Source organism: Sus scrofa, chromosome X, assembly GCF_054392235.1.
Source record: "Sus scrofa isolate SSC_HxYL_T2T_F1_AM1 chromosome X, Sscrofa_HxYL_maternal_Yorkshire_Landrace_v2.0, whole genome shotgun sequence".
NCBI classification, from domain to species: Eukaryota; Metazoa; Chordata; class Mammalia; order Artiodactyla; family Suidae; genus Sus; species Sus scrofa.
In genome coordinates this window covers 126,583,530-126,603,539 of record NC_139401.1, presented here as the reverse complement: position 1 = coordinate 126,603,539, position 20,010 = coordinate 126,583,530, and the positions used below count along the sequence as shown (strand labels likewise).

General features: G+C 38.0%; 1 protein-coding gene across 1 annotated transcript in view; it reads right to left on the bottom strand.

Annotated features, from left to right (window-relative positions):
- LOC110257811 (uncharacterized) overlaps positions 1-18,800 on the bottom strand; it is a 182,762-nt gene extending 163,962 nt beyond the window's left edge. Inside the window, exon 1 of the mRNA XM_085006449.1 lies at positions 18,669-18,800. Within this exon, the coding sequence (XP_084862575.1) occupies positions 18,669-18,800 (132 nt within the window). The remainder of the gene's footprint in view (positions 1-18,668) is intronic.
- Between the last annotated feature and the right edge of the window lie 1,210 nt (positions 18,801-20,010).

The following is a 20,010-nucleotide window of genomic DNA, read 5'->3' as shown; positions in this document are numbered from 1 at the left end:
AAAAAAAAAAGAAATAAAAAGCATCCAAATAGAAAGAGAAGAGCTAAAACTGTTACCATATGCAGATAAGATGATACTATATATAGAAAACCCTAAGGGCTAAACCCAAAAACTATCTGAACTGATCAACAAATTCAGCAAAGTAGCAGGATATAAGATTAACATTCAGAAATCAGTCACATTTTTGTATACTAACAATGAAATATTAGAAAAGGAATACAAAAATACAATACCCTTTAAAATGACACCCCCAAAAATCAGATACCTGGGAATACACCTTACCATGGAGGTAAAGGACTCACATGCTGAGAACTATAAAATATTCATCAAGGAAATTAAAGAAGATACAAAGAAATGGAAAGCTATTCCATGCTCCTGGGTTGGAAAAACTAACATTGTAGAAATGGCCATACTACCCAAAGCAATCTACAGATTCAATGCAATCCCTATCAAATTACCCAGGACATTTTTCACAGAACTAGAACAAACAATCCAAAAATGTATATGGAACCACAAAAGACCCAGAATTGCCAAAGCAATCCTGAGGAACAAAAACCAAGCAGGAGGCATAACTCTCCCAAACTTCAGGCAATATTATAAAGCCACAGTCATCAAGACAGTGTGGTACTGGTACCAAAAGAGACAGACAGACCAATGGAACAGAACAGAGAACCCAGAAACAAACCCAGACAGCTATGGTCAAGTAATCTTTGATAAAGGAGGCAAGACCATAAAATGGGAAAAAGACAGTCTTTTCAGCAAGAATAAAACTGGACAGCTGCATGCACATCAATGAAACTAGAACACACCCTCAGACCATGCACAAAAATAAACTCTAAATGGCTGAAAGACTTAAATAGAAGACAAGACACCATCCAACTCCTGGAAGAGAACATAGGCAAAACATTCTCTGACATCAAACTTACAAATGTTTTCTCAGGTCAGTCTCCCAAAGCAACAGAAGTAAAAGCAAAAATAAACCAATGGGACCTAACCAAACGGACAAGCTTTTGCACAGCAAAGGACACCAAAAAGAAAACAAAAAGACAACTTACAGAATGGGAGAAAATAGTTTCCAATGATGCAACTGACAAGGGCCTAATCTCTAAAAAATATACAGGCAACTTATACAACTCAACAGCAAAAAAGCCAACAACCCATTTGAAAAATGGGCAAAAGACCTGAATAGACATTTCTCCAAGGAAGATATACAGATGGCCAATAAGTACATGACCAAATGCTCAACATCCCTGATTATTAGAGTAATGCAAATCAAAACTACCATGGCATGCCACCTCACCCCAGTCAGAATGGCCATCATTAATAAGTCCACAAATAACAAATGCTGGAGGGGGTGTGGAGAAAAGGGAACCCTCCTGCACTGTTGGTGGGAATGTAAGTTGGTAGTTCCACTATGGAGAACAGTATGGAGGTACCTTAGAAAACTATACATAGAACTACCATATGACCCAGAAATCCCACTCTTGGGCATATATCTGGACAAAACTTTCCTTGAAAAAGACACATGCACCAACATGTTCACTGCAGCTCTATTCACAATAGCAAAGACATGCAAACAACACAAATGTCCATCAACAGATGATTGGATTAGGAAGATGTGGTGTACATATACGCAATGGAACACTACTCAGCCATAAAAAAGAACAAAATAATGCCATTTGCAGCAACATGGATGGGACTAGAGACTCTCATACTGAGTGAAGTAATTCAGAAAGACAAAGAATAGACTTTGGTTGCCAATGGGGAGGAGGAGGGAGTGGGATGGATTGGGAGCTTGGGGTTAACAGATGCAGACTATTCCCTTTGGAATGGATTAGCAATGAGATCATACTGTGTAGCACTGGGAACTATGTCTAGTCATTTATGATGGGACATGATGATGTGAGAAAAAAGAATGTATACATGTATGTATAACTGGGTCACCATGCTGTACAGTAGAAAAAAATAATGTATTGGGGAAATTTTAAAAAATTACGGCAAATTTTTAGAGATTAGATCTTGTTAAAGTAATGTGTCTAAAGGATTGTCCTTTTGTTCAGCTAAGAACATTGATAAGGTTTTATATATGAAGATAGGCCATGGAATATGTTTGGATTCAGAATTAAGAGAATATTGCCTGGCCTTGGGGAAGAGCATTAAGAGATGAGAGTACAGAGTGGAGTCAATAAATTGGTAAGAGATCAGCATGCCACATTAGGTAGTGTGGTCTATGAGGAACACTCTATGGCTGAATGTCCAATAATAGTAACTTCTTCTAATGTGAAATATCAAGTTGTTTGTTGTTTGATTAAACAATGTACCACTGTATCCATTACATGCCAACAGTCATTAATCATTCTATACACAACTGTCCTGTGTTGGATTGCTTTGAAAGGGGTAAGCAAAGAGAATAGCTTAGAGGTCGTGTTTGAGACAATGCCACTTCAGAGATAAAGGCTGAAAGACTCAACAGAAAATAAGAAATAGGTAGAAACATTGGATCATAGTCAAAGTACCATGAAATTAGAACAAGCTACAGGAATTCATTGAAAAATTTGATGGAACACTGATCTTATCAGAAGTATGGCAGCCATCTTTAGCATACTTGATGAGAATAATCATATGGATAATGAGAATAGTAACACTATTTGGAAATAAATATGTTAATTGGCCACTAAGCTTGCTCATTAAGAGACTGGTTGTTGTATACATTACCCACGGTAAATATGAATCCAAAGATTAACAAAGTGCTAATGTGTAGTCAAAATCACGAATATGGAATCCATAGATATGAGGGATCTATCATATAGATTTTTTCATTTTTCTTTATTCATAGACTATTTATAGAGCAGTTTTAGATTCACAATAACTGAACAAAAGGTACAGATATTTCCAATATACCTTAAGTCCCATCACATGCATAACCTCCACCATTATCAACAACACCCACCAGAGTCGTATGTTTGTTAGAACTGGTGAGCATATATTATTGACACATGATTATCAACTCAATGGTCACAGTTTACATAAGGGTTCACTTTTGGTGTTTTACATTCTATAGGTTTGAACAAATGTGTGATGGCATTGTATCCTCCTTTAAGTATCATATTAGGTAGTTTTTCAATAATTAGTATAATTTCTTCCTTAAATATTTGGTAGAATTCAATGGTAATCACATCTGGCCCCGATGCTTCCTCTTTTGGAAGGTTAATAACTATTGATTTATTTACTAGATATAGACCTATACAGATTGTCTATTTCTCCTGTTGTGATTTTTAGCAAAGGTGCCTTTCAAGAAATTTGTCCATTTCATCTAGGTTATCAAGTTTGTTGGTAAAATGTTCATACTATTCCTGTATTCTTTTTTTTTTTTTTTTTTTTTTTTGTCTTTTGTGTTTTTAGGGCCACACCCCGCAGCATACGGAGGTTCCCGGCTAGGGGGCTAACCGGAGCTATAGCTGCCAGCCTATGCCAGAGCCACAGCAATGCCAGATCCGAGCTGCGTCTGTGACCTACACCACAGCTCACGGCAATGCCAGATCCTTAACCCACTGAGCAAGGCCAGGGATTGAACCGGCAACCTCATGGTTCCTAGTTGGATTCATTTCCACTGAGCCACAACGGGAACTCCCCTGTATTATTCTTTTAACGTCCATGGGATCTTTAGTGTTGCCCTGTCTTTCTTTCCCATATTAGTAATTTGTGTCCTCTCTCCTTTTTAGTGCAGCTAGAGGATTTCTGATTTTTTTTTTTTTTTTTTTTGTGGCTGCACCCATGGCATACAGAAATTCCAAGGCCAGGGACTGAACCCACACCGAGCCACAGTGGCGACAAAGTTGGGTCCTTAACTCACTGAGCCACAAGGGCACTCTAAAGCTTACTGATTTTATTTATGATTTCAAAGAATCATCCTTTGGTTTTGCTGATAATATCTATTGATTTCCCATTTTAATTTTTATTCACTTCTGCTCTAACTTTTATTTTCATTCATTTCTGCTCTAATTTTTATTATTTCTTTTCTCCTGCTCAGTTTGCATTTTTCTTCTAATATTATTGAGATATGATTGACATACAGCACTATATAAGTTTAAGGTGTAGAGTGTAATTATTTGACTTACATACATCATGAAATAATTACCACAAAAGGTTTGGTGAACATCTGTCATCTCATATAGATATAAGAAATACAAACAAATATTTTTTCCTTGTGATGAGAACTCAGAGCAGAGAAAGATTTATTCCAAAGGCCAAGCAAGGAGAACAGATGACTGGCTCATGTTCAAAAAGCCCAAACAAACTTTCAGATGACTTTCAAGGAGGAGTTTCTACAGGCAAGATTTGGGGGGAGGGCTGAAGGATGTGTGACCCTCCTCTGATGAGTTGGTGGTGAGGTAACAGGTGTTTCAGGAATCCCAATCATCAGTCTTCTGGTTCCAATAATTCTGGAGTCCAAAACACATGTGCCTGGCCTGAATTTACCATCCTCCACCTGAGTGGGGACCTTAGTTCCTATAGAAGAACTCAGAGATACATTGCTATACATATTCCTTGAGAAGGAACCAGGACCCTGCTGTATCACAGAAACTGTTCTTTCTTGACTGCTCCTCTTTTGTTTTTGCATCCCCTCATTCTTCTAATTGTAACTGTTTGAATCTCCCTTTGGAACTCAGGAGAGGTCTAGGTGGCTGAAGCCTATTTCCTGCAAACAAGAAACAGGAGAAGAAAACGATTCGTACCTGGGAGGGCTCTACAGGGTCCTGCTCTGTTCCACTGTGGCTTCTTAGATTTACTTCTCTAGCAGTAAGGTTTCTGGTCTCACTCCCTTTAACTTCATTTAGGATTTTTAAATGTAATTTTATGTAATTTGGAAATTACATGCCAAGGTCTTGTTGTTGTTGTTGTTGTTGGAATTTATCCTGCTTGATGTTCTCTGAGCTTCCTAAATCTGTGGTTTGGTGTCAGACATTAATTTGGGGGAAATTCTCAATCATCATCTCAGATATTTCTTCTGTTCCATGTATTCCATTCTTTCTTCTTCTGGTATTCCCATTACACATATGTTACATTTTGGTAGTTGTCCTATGGTCCTTTGATATTTTGTTCTGTTTGTTTTGGTTTTTGTTCTCTTTACTTTTCAGTTTGGCTTTTTTGTTTTTTCTTTTTAGGGCCACACCTGCAGCATATGGAAGTTCCCAGGCTAGGGGTTGAATCTGAGATTCAGCCGCTGGCCTATGCCATAGCCACAGCAACATGGAATCCAAGCCCTGTTTGTGACCTACACCATAGCTCACAGCAACGCCAGATCTCTAACCCAATGAGCAAGGCTAGAGATCAACCCCCCCCCTCGCCCCATCCTCATGGATACTAGTTGGGTTCATTAACTGCTGAGCCACGGCAGTAACTCCCTGCTTTTCAGTTTTTAAAGTTTATATTGAGATAGCCTCAAGCTCAAATTTCTTTTCCCTCAATCATTTCCAGTCTACTAATAAGCATCCTTCATTTTTATTTCTATTACAGTGTTTTTGATTTCTAGCATTTCTTTTTGGTTCTTTTTTAGAATTTCCATCTCTCTGCTTCATTGCTCCTCTGTTTTTCTATGATGTCTATCCGCTAAAACTCTTAGTGTATTAATCATAGTTTTAAATTCCTGTCTGACAATTTTAACATCCCTGTCACATCCGAGTAGGGTTCTAATGCTATCTCTATTCAAACTGGTTTTTGACTTTTAGTGCTCCTTGTAATTTTTTTCTTAGTAGCTGGATATGATATACCCAGCTCTTGTTTCCTCAAAGGTTTCTGCTCATTGGTTTCTGCTGTGGCAAATTTTGATTCTGTTTTTACTTCTTGGTCTCTCCAATTTGGGGGGTGTCAGGTGTTCTTGTGACCTCAATTTTCTTATTAATGATATAAGAATTTGTTCAGCTTTTTACTTTTAAGACAGAATGGCAAGTTCCAAATTCTTATGTGCTGGATGAGAACATGAATACCCCATATAGGCTTCGATTGTCATAACTGATAATATCTGATCAGTTTGGTAAGATATTAAATTAATCAATATGTATTTGTACATCTATATAACTGTGCTTACTCTAATTTCTTTAAAATAAAATTGGACATCTTTTCTCCTACAAATTTTCTATGTAGTTGATATAAGACATGCTACATACAGAAAACATTAAGTTTGCACTCTTGAAAGATTAGGTCATTACTTGGATAGATCTGGAGAACTTCACAGTACTTTTAGATATTGAATTTGTATACTCTTTCTGTCTTATTTAAGTATTGCCTGTTTACTCCATTCACCTGTAAGTGTCTTTGTCTCTGTACACAACTGTATACCCAGTGCCAACACAGATTTCAGCACATAATTAGAGTTGGATACAGTCTTGGTGAATCATGACATCAATTAGAAAGTTTTATGAACAATAGTGCTACATGCTGATATGAACAAGTGTTAAATCATCAATGACAGGCAGAAAAATAGGACAAAACGTCATATATTAATTTGAAGTTTAGCTAGTAGGTACTAAAGGAATTTGAAATGGAAATCATTAATAATGAGGATTGTGTAAAAGTTTATCTTTCTTGTTTGTTTTTGCTTAATTTTTAAGACAGAATCCACCAAATAATTTTGAGGGGAAAAAGGGAAAAAGCCAAGGGGTCTGGAAATTGATTTTATATAAGCAAGTATGTTTTTCTATTTTTAATTCCAAACAGATGATAGCTGATTAGCTCTATCAAGCATCAACTAACAATCTATGCTTGAAATAAAAATATAGGTGTTGCCTAAATTTAAACATACATCATATAAAATAATTAGTAGAACATGGAAACTGAGTAATCCCTATCCTTTTAATAAAATATCTTCATCTACTAAAAAAAAACATTAAGTGAATCCTTCCTTAACCATCTTAGAAATCACACATCTTTTACCATTAGTCATCAGACCCATTTTATATATTTTAAAATCAATGTTATCATTCTTCTCTGGACCCACTCTAACATCCTATCTCCTGTGCAAAGGTCAGGACTCTAATCTAATATCTCCTACTCTTCAGACTAAGGCAGGACATTCTCATTTATTGTATTTGCCTCTTGCTATACTCAGCGTCACACTGACTTTTGATTGAAAGTAGAAATGTTCCTTGCAGGCATTCAGTTCAACCTTGAAATCTCTTTCTACCTCAGTTGTAGGCCCTTTTGTACCCATCTTAACCAAATTTCATCTTATTTGGACCATTTTTCCCCCAATTTATCGTGATGACTTAAAACTGCATTTATATGTTCTAGAATGTTGGAAACATCAAATAACTTCATTTTCTCTGAAATTCTGGTGGGTATACCCTCAAGTTCTTTGTAGCAAGAGTCAATAAGGGTGTTGAGTGCTATCAAGGCCATTCTTCAGGGGTTACTATGCTGCCGAATCACTAACATTGAATCCAACACCCACAATAGCATATTCCGTTTGTACTAATATGATCATTATCATGATTTTATTTTTGTTAATTAAAAATCATGTGAAATATAATTGAGAGTCCTACTGAACTCAATATGGGCCACATCTTTCCAGGTGACAATACTAAACTGATCAGTTCTATTGCACATGGTAATAATTTTTTCCTTTGACATATATAGGCTCTAAATTTGCCCCTTGCTAATGCTATGGGAAGCCATGGTCTCCTAAAAATAAAAGCTTGTGGTTTGTCTAGGATATCTGCCAATTCCTTAAGTAACCAAGAGTGACAGTCACCAATGGTTTCTGGTACAAATTATCCAACCTCCTATGTAAAATTTTTTATGCAGACACAGCATGAGACAGATGCATAGCTCTCTTCTATATTTATCTGAGTAATATTTGATTTTTGCTGACCTAATTACTAACATTAAGAACAGTTGTTCTCATTTTATATAATATATTGTGGACTACAAGTGAAATTCAAATAAATGGCATATTCCTGCTGCATCTTTGGATTAAGTAATCAGCTTTAATCTGAAGCTTTTCTAGGTCAATGTTATTTGGCAAATTTAATTAGCTGATTTTGGCTAAAACTGCACCAATTTGTATTTAGAAAAAGCAAGCCTATGGACTTCAAGTTGCAGATACAAAGAAGTGACTGAAGATCCCCTTTTAAAAAAAAACTATAGTTAGATATGCCCAATTGGGCAAAACAAACAAACAAAAAGCATGTATCTGTGTCACCTCAATATAGAGTCTTGTTTTCTTTTAGTTTCAAAAGGATAACTCAACGATTTTTCCACCTCTGAATATACTCATCTCCTGTCACAATGAGTAAGATTCCCACAAGGTCTCATAAAAGTTATTTTCACTGTTATATCCTTACTTCAAAGGGCAAAAAATGTCACTTCACAATAACCTTCTTGTCATGAAATACTTCCAGCAGGGGCAATGTAAAGGGATAATCCATAATCAAAAGAATCCAGAGGTATGTTTGTCCAATTCATGAAGGTGGAAAAAGCAAAATAAAGTGCTATATGTTTATTTGTAGATTGAGTCTGTTCCATTCTTTCTGGGGAAACAAAGGGGGGAAGTTGGACTGCAATGTCAGCAATGACTTTTGAAATATTTCATTTCATAATCTATGTTTTTCAGATAATATAATTTCTCTGATATGGATAAGTAGGAATGTGACCTAATACATCCTTTCAAATTGTAGTTTAAATTATGTGTGTGACATTCCGGAGCATTTTTATATCAGAAGAGATTTGTGATTATATGTACTATTACTCGGTCCTATCATCATAATAATTTATGTGGTATGAAAAGAATGCATTCTTTTCCTTTTTCTAGCAAAGGAAATGTCAATGCATAAAAAATAGAGATGTCAGCCCTGCTGCCTTTTTGGCTTCTGCAGCCCTTCTCACCCCACAAAGGAGGCAGACCACATTGTCATGCCAGTCTGCACTGGTTAACAAATTCAGGTCTCTGTGCTGTCAAAGCCCCTCAAGTCGCTCAACTGCCTAAACTCCCTGCTGGAATTGTTTTCTTCTGGCCCTTCAGGATGAGCTTTAGCTGGACTTCTGGGACAAAGACCCTGGCAGCTGCCTGGACCAGACATGGCTCTGAAACCAGAGCCCAGCAGAAGAGGTAACAGACCCCAATCCCAGAAGGCATAAGAAAGTCACCCAAGTCCTAAGTACTAAAACTGGGTACTGAGCAGCTTGAGTGTACAGTGGCTGCTTAAAACATTTGTTGTCAATTCTGGGTACACACTGAAGTCTTCCTGATGCATGGAACCGACCCTTTTGTAACTAAATTGGAATCTCCGGAGAGTGTTTCCATGGCAGCTGTACTTTTAAAATGGTCTCAGAGGAGTTCCCGTCATGGCACAGTGGTTAACGAATCCGACTAGGAACCATGAGGTTGAGGGTTCGGTCCCTGCCCTTGCTCAGTGGGTTAACGATCCGGCATTGCCATGAGCTGTGGTGTAGGTTGCAGATGCGGCTCGGATCCCACGTTGCTGTGGCTTTGGTGTAGGCCAGCGGCTACAGCTCCGATTAGACCCCTAGCCTGGGAACCTCCATATGCCGCGGGAGCGGCCCTAGAAATGGCAAAAAGACAAAAAAAAAAAAAATGGTCTCAGATTTTAATGTGCAGCTAGAGCACTGAACCACTGATCTAGAAGAATGAACACTGCCTGGCCCTTTCTCTTGTTTCAGATTCCCATGCATGCAAATGCATTCACTATTTTTTTTTTTCTTTGTAGGGCCGCATCTGTATGGAAGTTCTCAGGCTAGGGGTTGAATCAGAGCTGTAGCTGCCAGCCTACACCACAGCCACAGCAACGCCAGATCCGAGCTGCATCTGTGACCTGCACCGCAGCTCACGGCAATGCCAGATCCTTAACCCACTGAGTGAGACCAGGGATCAAACCCACTTCTTTGTGGATACAAGTTGGGTTTGTTCTCCTGACCCATGATGGGAATTCCACATTCACTAAATATTTACTAAGATTTTATTGTGTTACAGATACTGTTATAGATAAGGGGATGCAGCTATGAACAAAATAACAAATTTTACCTCCTCATGAGTTTGAATTTTAGCAGGGGTCCTTTGTTCTGTTTTAGGTGTGATATAAGGCATTAAAACCAAAGTCAGTTAGGGAAGTTCTCTGATGGTCTAGTGGTTAGAACTCAGCACTTGGATTACTATGGCCTGGGTTTGATCTCTGGTCTGGAAACTGAGATCCCATATAAAGCTGCTGCATGCCCAGGCCAAAAAAAAAAAAAAAAAAAAAAAAAAAACAGGGAGAGTTCCCATTGTGGCACAGAGGAAATGAATCCAACTAGGAACCATGAGGTTGCGGGTTCAATCCCTGGCCTTGCTCAGTGGGTTAAGGATCCGGCGTTGTGGTGAGCTGTGGTGTAGGTTGCAGACGCAGCTCGGATCCCACGTTGCTGTGGCTCTGGCGTAGGCCGGTGGCTACAGCTCTGATTAGACCCCCTAGCCTAGGAACCTCCATATGCTACAGGTGCTGCCCTGAAAAGACAAAAAAGACAAAAACAAACAAACAAAAAAAAAAAGAAACTAACCAGAATCGCTTACCCAGGAGATCCCTGAGCAACCCAGTAGAGAATGAGAGTTCTCTCCACACTCCCTCAATCATCAGCTACTTCTGAACACATACATGAGCTTGAGCCCTGAAGGATGAACCTCCTTCCCATTTCACTAAGAGCTCTGCAGTTCAACAACTGACACTCAGAGCTGGGTTAACTGGTATAATGATTAACCCTATATTGGTGATGCCAATCATAAGTTGGATGGGGGCAGGTGATAAAATAATCTATGTGCGGGGATATTTGTTAAGAACTATCATACAGGGCTTGAAAGGTGTTCTCTTAGCCATTAAGTTCAACCTGAGGCCACATTCTTACTTGTAACACTCTAAACATCTCTGAATTTGTCAATAAGAATATATTGCGTGGCCCGTGACCAGTGCTAAAGAATCAGTGAGGACAATGAGACCTCTGATCTTCAAATGGCTTATCATAAACATAATAATACTATCTACCCTGAATTGCTGTTGCATTAATAAATGAGAGCTGTCCTAAACTCCTCAACCTAACATTCAAGATGGTCCATAATTTCCTCAGAACTAAATCATTCCACATAGCTTATAGTCTAATCACCCTGAATACTTTGTTTTTTGGTCCCCTTTTAGTGGTATACAATAAGCCTTTATTCCTGTTAGTAAAACATGTCATTATTAGCATTTTTATCATTGCATTGTATTCCATTAAATCAATCCACCAGAATTACTGTTGGACATTGTGATTGTTTCTAATTTTTCATGATTATAAATAACAAAGCAATAAACAATGATATAATTAAATATTCCCTGATTAGTCCAAACACCGTTATAAATGTTCCATGACTCCTGCTCATTTTCCTCAGCTGTTCCTCCTTATTTGGGTAATTTGTTAATAATGAGGCATAGTCCTCAAAATTTTTTATTTCCCTTGGTGAAAAATCACTGGGTCATATGGATTTAGGTGTCATTTCTACACTAATAACTCCCAGATTCATATGCTCAGCTTGGAATTTCCAGTGTCCTCCAGAAGTATATAATTTACTGCCTCCTGCAACGCCTCCCCACTTGGATATCTAATAAGCAATTCGAAATCAACATGTCCAAAACCAAACTCTTGCTTTTCCAACAAAACACATTACTACCATAGACTTCTCTATATCAGTAAATGCCTACGTCTTTCTTCTAGTTGCTCCAGCTCAATTAGATTAATCCTGGCCTCTTCTTTATCACAACCTAGCACATGATGTTGGCTCCATCTTCAAACAATATCTTTAATTCCCCTGTACTGCTACCACTCTAATACAACCCACTCCCATCTTCCTCCTGGATCACTCCAATAGTCTCCAAACATATCTTCCTGTTTTTTTCAGGGCACTCTCCCATCACAGTCTGTTCTCAGCAGAGCAACCAGAATAATCATAAAAATAGTTCATGTCCTTGAGGTGAAAACAATCCAATGATCCAATGGCTTTCCATCTCATTCAGAGCAAAATTAAATTACTGCAGTAGTCCAGGGACTACAAAATTTCCTCCCTTTTAAATTGTTAGCTCTCTGACCCCCAAATTCTACTACAACCTCCCCCCATCCTCTCTGATCCAGCTACACTGACCTTCTCGAGATTTTCCTAATTGATCAGAATGTTGCTGCTAGACATCTTCATGGCTAGCTGCCTCACCTTCAGATTTTTGCATCTCAGAAAAGTCTTTTCTCCAAGCACTCTATTTTAAACAAAGACACGTATTCTTTACCCCATTTTGTTCTTCAAAATAGAAGTATACAGATCATATTTATTATATATTTTACTAATTTTCACATTCTTTGTTTCTCCACTAGGCTCTAACTTAATGAGGGCAGAAACTGTTTGCCTATTTTAATCACTGTTATATCCCCAGTACCTATATTAAAGACTCATGCTTAATAATATCATGCTTTTTTTAATAGTTCCTATCACACTTGCAGTTTTCAATCTTTTTATGTATCTGCTAAATGTCTAGCTTTCTGGCTAAAATATGGGTTCCACATAGGCCTTCAAAATATATTTGTTGACTGAATGAGGAAATAGTTCCATATTATAAAATACATTGAAATGTATGCAGACTTTAAGCTTCATTCAAACTGACACCCTCAGTGTAGCAGCTTTCTTTTTTCTGTCTGACTTTGGATTTTTTTTTAATTTTGTGTTATTTATTTTATAATAACATTATTTACATATAATTAATATAAAATAAAAGTCTACCATTTAAGTTGTTGGTTTTAATAGATTTAATATACTGCCACAGTCAATTTTAGAGAATTTTCACTATCCCCCAAATAAACCACATATTCTATAACAGTCACCTTTCCCACAACACTGCACACCAGTTAGGTCCTAGGCAGACACTATTTTGCATCTCTATACATTTGCAGTGCAGTCGATGGTTATACATAAAGTGAGTATTTAATATAAATGAGATCATACAATATGTGGTTTTTGTGACTGGCTTTTTTTTTTTTTTTTTGGTCTTTTTAGGGCCATACCTGTGGCATATGGAAGTTCCCAGGCTAGGGGTGAAATCGGAGCTGCAGCTGCCAGCCTACACTACAGCCAGAGAAACATGGGATCTGAGCCACATCTGCAACCTACACCACAGCTCATGGCAAAACCAGATACTTAAATCACTGAGTAAGGTCAGGAATCAAACTTGCATCCTCAGGGATACTAATTGGGTTTTAACAGGTTGAGCCACAAAAGGAACTCCAATTGGATTCTTTCTAAAGCACAGTGTTGTCAAAGATCATCCTTTTTGCATATGTATCAGTACGTAATTTGCTTTTATTGGTATTTTTTATTTTAAAGCCATTAAGAAGCTAAAATAAATGGAAAACCTAGAAGAAATGGACAAATTCTTAGAAAAGTACAATCTTCCAAGACTAAACCTAGATGAAATAGAAAAGATGAATGGACCAATCACAAGAACTGAAATTGAAACTGTGATTAAAAAACTTCCAACAAACAAAGGTCCAGGACCAGATGGCTTCACAGGTGAATTCTATCAAACATTTAGAGAAGAGCTAACACTTATCCTTCTGAAACTATTCAAAAAATTGCAGAGGAAGGGATACTCCCAAACTCATTCTATGAGGCCACCATCACCCTGATACCAAAACCAGACAAAGATACCACAAAAAAAAAAAAGAAAACTATAGGCCAATTTCACTGATGAATATTGATGCAAAAATCCTCAACAAATACAAACAAATACTAGCAAAGCAGGAGTTCCCATCGTGGTGCAGTGCTTAACGAATCTGACTAGGAACCATGAGGATGTGGGTTCAGTCCCTGCCCTTGCTCAGTGGGTTAATGATCCAGCGCTGCTGTGAGCTGCGGTGTAGGTCACAGACGAGGCTCGGATCCTGCGTTGCTGTGGCTCTGGTGTAGGCCGGTGGCTACAGCTCCGATTCAGCCCCTAGCCTGGGAACCTCCATATGCCACGAGAGCGGACCGAGAAATGGTGAAAAGACCAAAAAAAAAAAAAAAAAAACTAGCAAACCACATCCAACAACACATTAAAAGGTGTACATCATAATCAAGTGGAATTTATCCCAGGGATGCAAGGGTTCTTCAATGTCTGTAAATCAATCAGTGTGATACACCATATTAACAAACTGAAGAATAAAAACCATAGGATCCTCTCAATAGATGCAGAAAAAGCCTTTGACAAAATCCAACACCCATTCCTGATAAAAACCCTTCAGAAAGTGGGCATAGAGGGATGCTACCTCAACATCATAAAGGCCATATATGACAAACCCACAGCGAACATCATTCTCAATGGTGAAAAGCTGAAAAATTCCCACTGAAATCAGGAACAAGACAAGGATGTCCACTCTCGCCACTACTCTTCAACATAGTTCTGGAAGTCCTAGCCACAGCAATCAGAGAAGTAAAAGAAATAAAAGGAATCCAAATTGGAAAGGAAGAAGTAAAACTATCACTATTTGCAGATGACATAATACTATATCTAGAGAATCCCAAAGACTCTCCCAGAAAACTGTTAGAGCTCATCCACAAATTTGGCAGTCGCAGGACACAAAATTAATACACAGAAATCAATGGAATTTCTATACACTAACAGTGAAAGAGCAGAAAGAGAAATTAGGGAAGCAATCCCATTTACCATCGCATCCAAAAGAATAAAATACCTAGGAATAAACCTACCTAAAGAGACAAAAGACCTGTACTCTGAAAACTACAAGCCACTGATGAAAGAAATCAAAGATGACACAAATAGATGGAAAGATATACCAGGCTCATGGATTGGAAGAGTTAATATTATCAAAATGACTATACTACCTAAGGCAATCTACAGATTCAATGCAATCCCTATCAAATTACCAAGGACATTTTTCGCAGAACTCGAACAAAATATTTTAAAGTTTGTTTAGAAGCACAAAAGACCCAGAATAGCCAAAGACATCCTGAAAAAGAAAAATGGAGCTGGAGGAATCAGGCTCCCGGACTTCAGACTATACTACAAAGCAACAGTTGTCAAAACCACATGGTACTGGCACAAAGACAGAAATAAAGATCAGTGGAACAGGATAGAAAGCCCAGAATTCAACCCATGCACCTACAGCCAACTCATCTATGACAAAGGAGGCAAGGATATACAATGGAGAAAGGACAGCTTGTTCAATAAGTGGTGTTGTGAAAACTGGACAGCCACATGGAAAAGAATGAAATTAGAACACTCCCTAACACCATTCACAAAAATACTCAAAATGGATTAAACACCTAGGTATAAGACCAGACACTATCAAACTCTTAGAGGAAAAGATAGGCCAAACCCTCTCTGACATAAACAATAGCAACATCTTCTCAGATCCACCTCTTAGAGTCATGACGGTAAAAACAAAAATAAACAAATGGGACCTAATGAAACTTAAATGTTTCTGCACAGCAAAGGAAACACCACAAAACAAAAAGACAACCCACAGAATGGGAGAAAATCTTTGCAAGTGAATCCACTGACAAGGGATTCATCTCCAAAATTTACAAACACCTTCTACAGCTCCATACCAAAAAAAAACAAACAACCCCATCCAAAAATGAGCAGAAGATCTAAACAGACAGTTCTCCAAAGAAGACATACAGATGGCCGAGAAATACATGAAAAGATGTTCAACATCACTCATGCTTAGAGCAATGCAAATCAATACCACTCTGAGGTACCACCTTACACCAACCAGAATGGCCATAATCAAAAAGCCTACAAACAATAAGTGCTGGAGAGGGTGTGGAGAAAAAGGAACCCTAACACACTGTTGGTGGGATTGTCAACTGGTGCAACCACTGTGGAAAACAGTATGGAGATTCCTCAGAAAACTACACAGAGAACTACCATTTGATCCAGCAATCCCACTCCTGGGCATCTATCCAGAGAAAACCACGACTCGCAAAGACACATGTACTCCGACGTTCATTGTGGCACTATTTGCAATAGCCAAGACATGGAAACAACCCAAACGTCCATCGACAGAGGAGTGGATCAAGAAGTGGCATATATGTACAATGGAATATTACTCAGTCATTAAAAAGAACGAAATACCAGCATTTTTTTGCAACATGGATGGACCTAGACACTATCATGCTAAGTGAAGTCAGCCATACAATGAGACACCAACATCCAAAGCTTTCACTGACATGTGGAATCTGAAAAAAGGACGGACGGAACTTCTTTGCAGAACAGATGCTGACTCACAGACATTGAAAAACTTAATGGTCTCCAGAGGAGACAGTTTGGGGGTGGGGGCGTGTGCTTGGGTTATGGGATGGAAATCCTGTGAAATTGGATTGTTATGATCATTATACAACTCAGATGTTATAAATTCGAGTAATAAAAAATTTTTTTAATTAATAATAGAAGCTAAAATAGCATTAACCTTTTACGTTAAAGACTGAGAGTTCTGACCTCATTTCAATGCCATGCCATAAGTAGATACATATTACATTGCATGGTATACCATTCCTTATTTATCCATTAATTAATGGACATTTAGATGCCTCCATTTTTGGCTATTATGACTAATATTGCTATGAAAATTCATGTAACAAGATTTTAAGTGGACATATATTTTTTAAATTTTCTCCTAGGTATATACCTAGGACTGACTTGCCTGGTCATAAAGGAACTTTCTATGTTTAATCTTTTGAGGAACTGCCACACAGCTTACCAAAATAATGTACATTTCATGTTCCCACCAGCAGTATATGAGATTTTAGTCTAGTAGCTTTTGATATGCAACACATAAGTTTTCAAAACAAAAGAGTTATATTGATACGAACCTCCCATTTTTAGTATGTGAGAGAGTTCCTATTCCCCTGGACACTCATAAATTCTAGATAATATAATTTATTTTGGGAGTTTCTGCTGTGGGACAGTGGGTTACGGATTCTGCCTTGCTGCAGCTGCACTGTAAGTCACAGATGCAGCTTGGATTTAATCTCTAGCCTTAGAACTCCATATGACATGGGAGATGCTGTATTGAACCTTCACAGCCACCCAAGCAACTGCAGTCAGATTCTTAACACATGTGCCACAGCGGGAACTCCAAACATTTATCTTAATTTGTTAATTTTATAGCAAAACATTACACTATTGTTTTAATTTTCATTCACTTGCTTATGCATGCTTTGCATTCACATGAGTTACACATGACCTCACCTTTTATGTCATTTATTTAAATGCACTGTGAAATTATTTCTGTCATTTGTCATTCCTTCCTCTTGTTATTGATTATTCTTAAGGTTTTTATAATAAATCAATTCTTTGCTAATCAAATAAAGAAGTGTTTTTCTGTTTTTGATGGAAAACACATTTCACTTTTTACATGATTTGAAATTTATACTGTCATGGCGTTCTATGCATAATGAAGTAGCATACTTAGAAAGTCATCTTTAATATACATTCCTCTAATTATTTTCTTAACTTTAACTTTTATTTTATATGAAATCCATGTTGATTTACAGCCTGAAGTAGTGATCTACATTTTCTTCTATCATACAACATTTTCAAAAAGTTGTAAAAGAGGTGAGGCAAAGTAGTTTTCAGTTGAACTCTTAGTAAATAAGAAAATGTAATGAGCCAGGGCATGCTATGCTCAATGTAGTAATTTCAGGTAAACCAAATATGCACACAATGCTTTAGGAAATTTGATTTCATCTTCATGAAAGCAAACAGAAAATGCCAGGTATTGGCGAGAATGGCATTTGGCCAATTTGAATAATGTTGCTACAGTCATGTGTACGTTAAAATATCACAGATGAATCTTAGCAACATCAAAAGGAGTTTGCCCTAAATGAAAAAAATGTATAATCTACTTGGAAATCAACCTATCAACTGTGTATCAGGGACCTCAGTTATGTCTACATATATATAGACTAATAGTTTCATTTAAATTGAATCATCTATTCACTGGACAAAGATCTCTTTTTTGGTGGTGACTGCAGCATGCAGACATTCCTGGGCCAGAGATTGGACCTACACCATAGTAGTAAACCGAGCCACAAGTCTTGACAATGTCAGATTCTTAAGCCACTGAGCCACCAGGAACTTCCACAAATGACTTTATAATTACAATGTAGTGTGTTATAAAAGGAAATTTTAAAATATTAGGATACCCTATTAGAGGAATGCCTCACCTACACTTGAGGGCCTGGGAAGCCTTATCAGAGGAAATGATGTTGAACTCAGGACCTGAGAAATGACAAGGAGTTAAGCATGCAGAGTACCCACAGTGATGCCAATGCAGGCCCAGAGGATTGAGGCAAGTTGTGAGGCAGAAAGAAACACATAATTGGGGATGCCCCATCTGTGTGGCGGCAGAGCAAGCTAGGTCTATGCATGAATAAATATTGCATCAAATAAATTACTAAGGGGCACTTTCTTTTTTATTGCACTGAAAGGGTCTTATCATAAATTAATACGATAATGTCTGTGGATTATAATTATCAACAATTTCAGGATTTTGAAATATATGCCATCTGGAATGTTTAAAATATCATGGAATCTGTTTCAGAAACAAACCTGATAAAAAATGCCTCATCATAGTGGGAATTCACATAAACGCCAGCTTACCAATTGCTTTTGAGATGCAGTTCTCCAGGCTTCTCTTTCCTGTGCTGACTCCTCATGCGGAAGGCCTTTCCCCTTCCCTCCTGTCCCTCTTCTGTTCCTGAACAGCATCACTCTCTTCTTCAAGAATCTCATTCTCTCATACTTTTGGCTCTCAAATGACCTTCTTTACTGCAACCCCCTGAAAGCTTATCAGGTTGAAATTCCTGATTATCTTTCCTTCTCTCTTCTTGCCAACCTAGTTGACATTTAATGGGACAGAGGCCAAGTGTTGCACACTTGTTCTGAAGTCCTCACGCTCTTCACACGTCTCCATTTCTGGTCACCTAGACTCTTTTCCTAGGGCTTTAACATTAGGCTTCAAGTACAAGGAGCATGGTTGAATGGGAAGTCAGTAGTAATTACAGTTAACATATGGGATGAGAAATGTCACAAAAAGAGCTGGAAAGAAACTTTTAGAGTCATTCAGACTCATGCCCTCAGGAAATGCCTCCCTCATCCTCTCTGACATTGCCTTAAGGAAATTTGCTTGCTTTCCAAGATTTCATAGCTTAGCATTCAGTGCTCTGCATAGTGAATCTGTTTATATACGTACATCCCTACTTTGGAAAGTAACAAAGGAAATCTTGGTTACTCCATTTTGCTCTAGTTTAGGCTAAAATGCCTTCCTGCGACCCGCCCCCTTTCCCTCTTCTCCCAGTAACAATTTGTTTCAAATTTGCCAACCAGGAAGAATGTATGCCTTGACCTGACCAATAGGAAGGGGACAGGTACATCACCTGCATTAGGGATAAATATCGAGGGTCTTTTCTTCTTTGCGTGCACTTTTTGAGCACCCGCGCCCTTCTGCAAAAGTAAAGAGCCTTGTCGAGATCTCCCGTGTTCATGTGTCTAATTTTTCGACACTGATGATCCGAGCCATGTCCCCAACGCTGCTATCCATGAACTTGTTGAATGCAAGGACAATGTCTTGCTCATCATTATGCCCAGCTAAATGCTTGAAATGTAACAGAGACCCAATGAATATTTTTTGAAATTAAATAGAGTTTGTATGAAATGACTGGCACTGAAAAAAAAAATTGCAAAAAATTACAATATGGACTAGACAGCTCTTGCAGCTATGCATCTATCTGATTCCAGGTCCACCAGCCCACATGTGGTATACAGAGGGATTACCAGATGAGAGGCAGAGGCAAAGCATTAATTCCTTCCAGATAATTCCAGTGTGTATTCTCTTGCTTGAAAAATTCCTCATGCCACAGTGTGAATATCCATGGCCCCCTTATAACACAAGCTATCTTTTGCCTCTAGTGTCTATTGATATATCTAGTTACAACTAACTGAC